The sequence below is a fragment of the Epinephelus moara genome, chromosome 24 (genome assembly GCF_006386435.1).
Source record: "Epinephelus moara isolate mb chromosome 24, YSFRI_EMoa_1.0, whole genome shotgun sequence".
Classification (NCBI taxonomy): Eukaryota; Metazoa; Chordata; class Actinopteri; order Perciformes; family Serranidae; genus Epinephelus; species Epinephelus moara.
The window spans coordinates 44,317,924-44,328,476 of record NC_065529.1 but is presented as its reverse complement, the minus strand read 5'-3'; the positions used below and the strand labels follow the sequence as shown (position 1 = coordinate 44,328,476).

General features: G+C 40.7%; 3 protein-coding genes across 3 annotated transcripts in view; all 3 read right to left on the bottom strand.

Moving 5' to 3' along the window:
* The window catches only part of LOC126385577 (gastrula zinc finger protein XlCGF57.1-like), a 69,296-nt gene that overhangs the window by 55,824 nt on the left and 2,919 nt on the right, over positions 1-10,553 (bottom strand). The gene's annotated exons all lie outside the window — the stretch shown is intronic.
* On the bottom strand, positions 1,894-4,536 carry LOC126385581 (nuclear factor 7, ovary-like). The gene is made up of 2 exons (XM_050037377.1): positions 4,188-4,536; positions 1,894-4,073 (listed from the first exon to the last, which is right to left on the bottom strand). Exon 2 carries the CDS (start codon positions 4,066-4,068, stop codon positions 2,491-2,493), a length of 1,578 nt encoding a protein of 525 aa, XP_049893334.1. The 5' UTR covers positions 4,069-4,073; positions 4,188-4,536; the 3' UTR covers positions 1,894-2,490.
* LOC126385583 (zinc finger protein 664-like) lies at positions 6,419-8,268 on the bottom strand. Its single transcript, XM_050037379.1, has 2 exons — positions 7,960-8,268; positions 6,419-7,790 (listed from the first exon to the last, which is right to left on the bottom strand). Exons 1-2 carry the CDS (start codon positions 8,129-8,131, stop codon positions 6,682-6,684), a joined length of 1,281 nt encoding a protein of 426 aa, XP_049893336.1. The 5' UTR covers positions 8,132-8,268; the 3' UTR covers positions 6,419-6,681.

Genomic DNA, 10,553 nt, shown 5'->3' with positions numbered 1-10,553 from the left:
ATGAAAATAAGTCATAGTATAGTATGTCGTCAAAAATCATGAAAAAACGTCATAGTATAGTATGTCGTCAAAAATTATGAAAATAAGTCATAGTATAGTATGTCGTCAAAAATTATGAAAAAACGTCATAGTATAGTATGTCGTCAAAAATTATGAAAATAAGTCATAGTATAGTATGTCATCAAAAATCATGAAGAACGTCATAGTATAGTATGTTTTGAAAAATTATGAAAAAACGTCATAGTGTGGTTTCCAAAAATATATGCACTTCATGAGCGTGTGAAAGTGTGAAATAAATATTTCTGAAACACCAGAGATTCTTTCAGTCTTTTAATGCTTTGCCCAAAGGGTCAGACAATCATACAGAGTTCAGGCAGTCTGCAGAGTGTAGACAAAAGGTATCCTTGCTGGGACTCCTTTATAGACAAGTTAGGGAGCAAACTGATAAGAAGGTACATGAGGCTGTAAGGACATACACTGGCTAGGACCGGTTCTGTGGTTAACAAGTCAACTTAGCCTTGAACAAATGTCAGAACAATATATCAGAACAGGGTTAAACAAACAACAAATCCTGTATGGTATTTTTAAATCCATGGGAGAAAGTCATTGAAGAGTTCTATCTAGCAATGACATGACATTTTTTACAATATTCTATGCTATGACATTTTTATGACACACTGTACAATTTCACTTTATTGCATATGCTACCATGACAATTTTCTTTCCATATATGTGTGATGACCCTTAGTTTCCACTAGGGGTCCCTGCATCCATGCACTGCTGTTTCTGACTGTGTGTTTCAGGTGCTGAATGGAGGGTTGTCGGCTGGTTGAACTTCACTTGCGCCTGATGTACCTCACTCCTTAGGCAGTTGTTATCTCTTCCTTGCAGACGCAGCTGTGTTTTTGATTGCATGCTTCCAATTTCCACTCACCCGTATACGCATATATTATTGATTACTGACTATCATGTTTTTCTGGTTCTTTATTATTTTGTATATAAAAATGCTTTTACCCTTTTGCAAACTTACCTCAACTCCCATCTTTTTATAGCCTTTAAACCAAGCTGTTAGACTATACTCTCATTGTTTTGACATGCTATACTATGACATTTTTATGACATACTTTACCATGTCATTTTTTTAAGGCATACTATGACTAACCCAGCTAGAGGCTGGTTTTAGGCTTAGCTCCACCCTGTCATCCCAATATGGTCACTTCTGGCTCCAAAAATCCAAGATGACAAAGTCAAATTGCCGAAGCTTTAAAACAAGAGTCCAAAAACCAGTGGGTGACGTCATGGTGGCTACATTCATTATTTCATACAGTCTATGGTGACAGCATCTTTCCTGTTCAGTTACAAGGCTGATTGCAGCTGCAGACTGAAATGAACTGTGCCGAATCATGATGATGATGTCCTGTGTACGGTCTGTGAGGCAGATCTGATGAAACTCATCTGTGAGATCACAAACACACAATGTCCCTCTCTCTCTGTTCCTGACACTGATTCATCATTTTGAGGTAAGTGGACAAAAATAGCACAATGACACTTTCTATGTGTGCGTGTGCCGTAAGTGTGTGTGTTTTCCAATAAAAAACACTCAGCTGTGTCACGACAAATTAGGTATGAAACCTCCTGGTGACATCACAATGATGCAGAACCAGAGGGAAAATTCTAGATGATGACGATCATAAAAGACACACACACACACACTTTTTTTTTAATCTTAAGAGGAAGCATTAAGAATTTTATCTGGACAAGCACAGTAAAACCTCATTTCAGTCTTGATAATAAACGCTTTGGTTTAATATTTGTTTTTATGTCTTAAAAAAAATTATTCAACCCCTAATATATTATACATAAAAATATACATTAAAATGTTTCACACACATATTTTCTTCTGCATTTTATTTGTTTCTGTTTTACAGATAAATGTGTTCAAAAGAAGCTACAAACAATCACGGCAGGTTACAAAAAAAATCCTATCAAGGTGATTAAATGTTCGAAACAAAGGAAATTACACAGAATAAAAACAAAATCTCTCACACTGCCTCAACAATAAAGAACAATATAAACTAGAAAACACAAGTTACTCCAACTGCAATTTTTTTTTATATGCTGATAAGAAAATTACTCAATTATATTAAACAACATTTCACTGATGACACTCACAAACTGATTAAATGAGCTTGCAGGTAAATAAAAAATTCCCAGTACTGTAGACCCAGAGTGTTAAACATCTGTGCATCTCCGCTCCTTATGACACAGTGGAAACCCTCCTCAAAAAAAGAGAACACATGCAAAATGACACAACACAAGCAAATGAAAAAAACATAACATAAGATAAATTGGTAGCTTTGTCCCATGTTTGTCTCACATATTTTTCCTGTCTCCTGGTTGCCTATTAATTTACAGTCAAATAAAATAAAATCACATTTCATAAAATTACACAGCACTTCCCTTTAAGGAATTGGTTGTTGTTTGTACAACCTAATAATTATCGTAATAATCATCATAGTCATCAGAATCGTTACTGTTGTCATCGCTATTATCCTCCTCCTCCTCCTCCTCCTCCTCCTCCTCCTCCTCCTCCTCCTCCTCCCCCTCCTCCTCCTCCTCCTCCTCCCCCTCCTCCTGCTCCTCCTCCCCCTCCTCCTCCTCCTCATCCTCCTCCTCATCCTCCTCCTCATCCTCCTCATCCGGTAAAATCTTAATTGGGAGTTCATCACTATTGCTAAAGTATGGAAACAGCTTCTCAGTGAAAGTGTGTGTGAAGGTGTGTATCTCTGTGTCAGTATCAGCATCAAAGAATGACAGCTCTCCTTTATCCCAGTCCAGATTAACTCTGATCCTCTGAAGCCTCTTTTTCACCCGGAGAACGACTGGATAGGCTGACGGGGAGAAGGCTCTAAATTTACGATTAGAGAGTCCTACTCTCCACAGTCCGGACCGTATCCTCCCTTTCCTCTGGACAGACTCTTTTACTGCACCCAGAAACCAGCAAGTACTGTCTCCAACCTCAACATCCCAGCTGTGAGACCCTGAGTCAAAGCCCTCAGAGCCCAGGACAATACGAAAGTTTTCAAACCTCTCTGGATTATCAGGAAGCTTCTGTTTCTCTCCACATCTCACACTGGTCAGATCTTTAGTCAGGATGAGTTCTGGATGAGCAGTGTTTGGATCCAGAATCACAGGAGTGTAGGAGACCATGTCCTTCATCTTCTTCCAGATGTTGAAGGCCAGGTTGCCCAGATGTTTGGCCTCGTCTATCAGAGCTCCTGAGACCAGCTGTGGATCATCCAGCAGGGGGCGCTGCTGGACTCTTTCCACTGCAGCCTTGTAGTTCTGCAGGAATGAGACGTCTTCAGCTCTCAGCTCCTCCTCTGTGGCTCTGATTGTGTCTGAAAGAGCTGCTATCTCTCTGCTCAGAGCCTCAATCTTCTCCTTCATCATCTGACTCTTCTGCTTCTCTTCCTCCCTCAGAGCAGAGATCCTGGCCTCCTCTTCCTCTTGTAGAAACTGGTGAAGCTTCTGAAACTGCTCCTTAATCTGCTCCTCGGTGTGTAGGGCCTGAACCTTAATGTGCTCTGCTGTTTGATCAAAGTTACTTTTAACTTTTCCAAACAGCTTCAGTTTCTCCTGTAAGGGCTTCAGGGATTCCTGCAGCTCCTCTTTGCGCTCCTGTGCAACTTCATTTATAGGTTTGAATCTATGGTTCTTGTGAGTTTTTGAATCCCTGCAGATGAGACACACAGGCCTCTGATGGTTCACACAGAAGAGTTTGAGTTTCTCAGAGTGCAGACTGCAGAGAGTTTCAGACCCTGCTGAACCTGTCTGAGCTCTCCCCTGTATGAAGGACTCACACAGGTTCCTCAGTACCAGGTTACAAGGTGGTTGACCCTTTGATGATCTTCTCTTACAAACTGGACACTCTCGAATTTGTTTTCCTCTCCACCATTTCTGCAGACAGTCTTTACAGAAGCTGTGGCTACATGACAGGACAACAGGATCTTTAAAAATGTCCTGACAGACAGGACAGGAGAGATCCTCCTCTGATATGGAAGCCATTGTGTCTGTAAAAAGTTGGGGAAAAAAGCGGCCAACAGCACAAGTCAGTCAGTCATGCTTTTAGTCTGTTAACTAGAACATTAACTGCCGTGCTCTTTTTTTGGTAGTGGTAAACTCACATTCAGTGTCAGCAGCAAGTAGCAGTATTCCAGTTTTCCCTCCAGTGAAGGTTTTCGACAAAGGTAAATCTCTCTGTCTGTCTCAAAATGACACCAGTGATGTTACACTCGACCCAGTTTGCTCGACACAGTGTGTTCTTTTGAAGCAGAAGTGTTCTGAGACAGTTTCGATTCCTGCTTCGGCACACCCACAATCACATGACTACTGAGAGCAGGCCTCATTACAGGCAGTCCTGAGGCTTTTTCAGGTCTTCCACTTAGATGTAGTTGTGACACACAGCCAGCAGATGTCACTCTTCTGACTGTATAAAACACTTCGAAGCAGCAGCTGTGTCAAAGTGGCTCACTGCTTCATGAAGCTTCAAGTTCACCATCACTAAGTGACACGTTGTACTTCCTTGTTAGTTTCAGATGAGTCATGCACAGGGCTAAACTTTATTGGAGCTATTTTTGTAAATGATTAGCTATTAACTGCGACAGTCCAAAGTTCATCATTCTCACGACTTATTTCTGCAGGTGAGTTGATGGCCCAAGACCACAGAATCACAACCTACTTGTTTTGTAGCATGTCATCCCCTTTTTGTGTCTTTGTTTTGTGTTTGGTGATGTGTAAAAGCTCCTGTTGAGTTTGACTGTAATTGTGCTGAACTTTGGATGCTGCTGAAGTGAAGTCATTCAGTTGTACATGTTCTGTTTAAACAAGTTGACGTTTATTTTGTTCATTCTTCCAAACAAAGAACCACTCCGTTTTAAAGAAACTACGCTGACTGATCAAATACTTAAAGACAAAAATGTATAAGAACCATTCATTACTGTCTTTAACTTGTGTTACAGTGGCACTGACCATTTTTGTGAGGCTGCAACTCATTTTGAGCCAATGAAACAATCTTTATCTAAAAGACTGCGAGGCCCAGGGCCAAAAACCAAGCATGCGCCTTTTCCCACACATAAACTGGTATTTAAAAATGACCAATGTGTGATGAGACTGTGTGCACCTCATGCATTCTTCAGACCAGGCATATACAAAGTTTTATTAATATGGCTCCAGGTGCTACAGAGAGGTTTGTGCACGAGTATAAATCAAGTCCTTAATCTTAAAACCCCACACGAGGGCTTTTCAGCTTTTCAGAGTTTTTGTTTTGTGCGAAGGTCTATTACAGTTAACAATCTTTGAGCATATTGCAATTCAAGCGGATGGAGATAAAACAAGACTCCTGCATCTCCTCTTGGCTCTGTTTTCAGGCTTTAGAAAATCTAGCTTGTGACAGGACACTTTGACCAATCACAGTTCCATTCAGAGAGAGGGCTGTTCCTATTGGCTGTCCTACAAACGCAGATGTGCATGAAGTTCCCCTCCACAAAAGCCTGATTCAATGGTGGAGAATCCTGCGGACAGTTTCTATTCCAGGATTGGCAACAACTGCCTAAACTGTAAAGCAACCCAGAAAAGGTTGACGCACTGAACAAAAAGAATCTGAAAGTTTGACAACATTCGCATTAAAACACGTCAATATCAGCGAAAGGTTTCAGAGATGGAGAGAACACGTTGCTTATAGTTTAGTCTTCTGCTAACCAGAGCTAAAGGCTCACAGCTGCAGCTTCAAGTTCACCTTTATGTAGCTGATGAGAGCCTTGAATCACAGCGTGTCCTCCAACTCACTCCCCACCACTACGGACCACCTTGCCACGAGACGAGCTGGCAGCAGATCTGTAGACGGACTCCCTGTCAGCAGCCGCAGCCACCAGAATCCAGACAGCGCAAACCCCAGCTGCAGGGGGGCTGACAGCCCTGATTCCTCTCCAGAGCCGTAAACTTTCTGTTGCTGCTGTTACACAGGTGAAAACTAGCGCTACCACTGGTCACCAGTGCTGGGGGGGTTGTGCTTGCTGAATTCAAGCCGCTAAAGCTGCTGACCGAGGGTCCGTCTCCTGAATTGCTGCCTGCTCTCCTCACAAGGAAGCAGTTTACAGCAGCTGGGAGCGAGGCGGAGGGGCTGTGAAGTGGCTAGCTCGCTACTTCTTGTTTCCTTTGTGGTCTGATGAACAGAGAGAGAGCAGGGCAAAGAGGCGCTGAAAGAATGACCTGCGGGCAACTGTACAAAAAAATAAGATGAAATAAATCAGTAAAAGTCACTGGGTTACTGAATGAGTGCATGTGCCTGGTATGGTTGGAGGGGCTCGATGTTACAGTTTAAACTAAGTGTTTCATAAATACACATTTGGCAAAACCATTGATTTTACACGATTACTTTAATAATAATTACATTGCACTCACTGTGAAATTAACACTTTCCTTGATTCAAGAGGTTATGATTGTTTAAAAGCTGCTTACAGAAATATAAGTGATACAGTCATATGAAAGGAGAAAACATGTTATGCAAGAACATAGTTTGTCACCAGGGGCTCCTTCCATGTGAACCATCAAGTCACTATTCATCTTAATATCGCTTCGATGTTTTCCAACTTTACCCCTTTGCTGCAGTGATACAGCTTTTCACCTGTGGGTTCTTTTTATGTGGACTGTCAAGTTACTGCTGATTCTGAAATCTTTCCCACATATTTCACAGGTATACGGCTTCTCACCTGTGTGGATTCTCATGTGCTTTTTCAATGCGGACACCTCACTGAATCTTTTCCCGCAGGTCTTGCAAAGGTACGGCCTCTCACCTGTGTGGGTTCTCATGTGAACTTTCAAGTCACCATTACGTCTGAAAGCTCTCCCACATACTTTACAAGTAAATGGCCTCTCACCTGTGTGGATTCTCATGTGCCTCTTCAGTACTGACAGCTCACAGAATCTGTTCCCGCAGGTCTTGCAAAGGTACGGCTTCTCACCTGTGTGGATTCTCATGTGGATGTTCAAGCGACTATTGTGTCGGAATTCTTTTCCGCATATTTTGCAAGAATATGGCTTCTCACCTGTGTGTGTTGTCATGTGGACTATCAAGTGACTACTATAGCGGAAATCTTTCCCACATGTTTTGCAAGAATATGGCTTATCACCTGTGTGGATTCTCAGGTGGATGTATAACTGGGACTTGTACTTGAAAGCTTTCCCACAAGTGTCACATTTAAAAGACTTTTCACCTGTGTAAGTTTTACCGTGAATATTTGACATGGTAGAGTTACACACATTATTAGTGAGACTTTCGCTTTCATGTTGTCTTTGGTTTGGTTGAAGCTCTGCGTTCCAAGTTGATCCCGAGTCTCCATGATGTCCTCCTTTCTGATCTTGGCTCACAGCTACATGAGAGTTGTGAGAGAGCAGCTGGTGCTCACTGTTTGGTATCACATAGCTTATAACTGGTATGTTGACTACAGACTCTTTCTCATCTGCACTCAGAGTGTCATCATGAATGAAGTCCAGAGTCTGATCTTCACTGTGCTCACTTTCCTCATCAGCAGGAGTCAACATAAAGCCATCAGTCTCCTGCTTCACTACAAGCTGCTCTCCCTCCTGACTGCTGCACACTTCCTCCTCTTCCTCTTTAATCTGTGGAGGCTCTGGCTCCTCTTGGTCCACACTGGACTTCCTCTCCTCAATACAGAGCTGCTGCTCAGGGACAACCTCCTCCTCCTTACACACATGTTGCTGTGGGAGCTCTGGAGGGACACACAACAAAAGGAATAGCATACTAATGTGATGGTAGAGAAGAAAAGCAGACATGCGAGCAAAATCTGAGGCCTAATATTATATATTTAAATATTTAGGGTTATGTATATAATCAAAAGTCTCTGCCCTGTGTTAATAAACTATCTAAACTTCACCCACCTGTCCTGTGTGACTCTATTCCGGGTTTCCAAACGATATCCAACAGTCTGCGCTGACGATCGATCTCTTCCTCGTACTCGACGATGGTTCTTTGAAAAACTCCCAATATTTCTTCAGCAGCAGCAGTTAGTCGCTCGTTGACAAACTCTCTCAAAAACTCAACTGAAGACATTGTTGTCAAATTATAAATGAAGTATTCATCTACGTGATAAATACACCATCGTCTCCCTGCTATTTCCGTACGCCCGTTGAGCTAACGCAGCTAACGCTTGTATTGTTTACTTCCGCTATTTGTGTCACGCTGTTAAAGTTCCGGCAGTGGACGTCCGCTATTTTTTCTTTCTTTCCGCTCATCAACAGGTTGTTCGGGCAGCAGAATTATGCCTTATCCACATTTCTCTCCCCATAAAACAATACATACATAACCACAAATATTAAATCACTATGTCTGCAACGTTGGATTGACAGGAATATATATATTTCTCCCGTTGTTAACAGAATAAATTAAAAGTCACAAATCCCCAACTAAATTAAAGAAATTCATCAGGAAATTGGGCATAATATTTATCCAAGCAACAAATTTCCATTCTTTTTTTCAACACTAAGTGAAAATTTTGTGAAAACAAAGATGAAAGAAACATTTATTTTACAAATGTCAGCACACATTTGGATTCTGGAAACATTGGGGAGTATTTTAACACACAAACTAGAAGCCATATAATGAAAACAAAAAGCAGAAAGTTCAGCAGACTGTCAGCTTATTCATTTTACCAGGAAATTTCACAAACCATAAAGTCAAATTCTCCAGGCCTCACCCATCATTTAAACCCTTCGAGATTGAATTTAGAAAATACTTTGAGTCTGTCCAGATTACAAATAAGAAAGGTGCCCATATACTGTGGTTAGTATGCAACAGAATTAAAAAAAAAAAAAAAAGTTAATTTATTGTCTACTTTTTCTGTTATTTTAAATTGTTGTTTTATCTTTATTTATTCTTTATATGTACAACATTTACCCTAAGTCCTGCTGACATGTTTACTGTATAATCCTAAAGAAAGTGGAATCATGCCTCTTTGTCATCAAAATTCAGTGATGCCGATATGTTTTTTCTTTATCTTAATGTCACATGTTGTAAATGATAATTTACACAATTTAAAAAATCTAAATATGAAACATCAAAGTACTCAAACACAATGGCTCCTGTCAGTGTCACTGAGGCTTTGATGTGTAAATAGCACTTTTGGTTCAGCTAGTCAAGGTGGAGCTGTTTCATTTTTTACCTGATGGATAGTTTAACAAGGCATCATGAGGGCAGCTGTGGCTCAGCGGTAGAGCAGGTTGTCCACTAATCAGATGATCAGAGGTTCTATCCCCGGCTCCTCCAGTTGAAGCATGTGGTACCATCCTTGAAGAAGATTCTGAACCCCCAATGGCTGTTTCATCAGTGTGTGAGTGTGTTAAAAACTGAGTAGCAGGTGGAGCCTTGCACAGCAGCCTTGGCCACCAGTGTACGGTTGTGTGAAAGCGCAATTTGAGTGGTAGGAAGACTAGAAAGGTGCTATACAAGTGCAGGTCCATTTAATGAGCTCACTTTTAGTTTTCTACATAAAATCTTTAATAAGCAAAGTAACTTTAGACGTCATATAAATGTTGTGGCCTTAAAAATACATTTGCCTGTAAAATGTAGTGAAGTAGAGCAATATGTGGCATAAAGCAAAGTAATCAATAAGACCTCAAAACTCTCTTTTTTTGGTTTTATTTAAAGTATTCAACGCTTCATATCGATGTAGAATGTACTTGCATCTCTGTCATCTGAAGACAATCAATATTGTACATACATACAGTACTCGAGTACATGTAGTTAGATTCCTCCACTGCAGACATGTTTGATCAATATGAAGCAGCTCCACTGATCAAACAGTATCAAATTATACTTTAACTTGACCTCCAGCAGTTGAGCTGCAACAGTAAAACACACCAAAACATGAGATCAGAAAACACCATTTTTTGCCCACAACCCTTTAGACACCCATCACTCTATTATTTCGGCTGACTCATTAAAAGCACCATGTAGTACATCAGGGGTCTTCAACTACATTTGTTCAAGGGCCAGAATTTTTCTGAGCAGATACTGTGTGCCAGGCTTTCAAATTATTACATATACATAGGCACCTGGTTATGTTTTAAAATGGGGGAGCAAACTTAAAAAGATACAGATCGAGGATGTTATGAGAGGCAAGATTGTTATTGTTATAACTGTTATATTCACAAAATATAAATAATGGTGCATTATTATTTACTAAACAAACCAGCATTATATAAGAATTAAAAAGCCTGTCTTGAACAGACTTTAAGTTTAAATAGCCTACAGTGTGCTGATAAGACTTCTCCTGAATGCAGGACTTAGACTTAAAGGGAAATTTTGGTTTATTTCAACCTGTCTCCTATCGTCCTAAATTTGTTTCAAGTGACTAGTGACATAAAAATAATAGTTAGCATGTTAGCCGTTAGCCTAGATACAGCCGGGGCGCATAGTAGCGTCAGACCTGTTAAAACATAAGTGAACGGGCAACCTTCAAGTGCAAAGTTAGTCC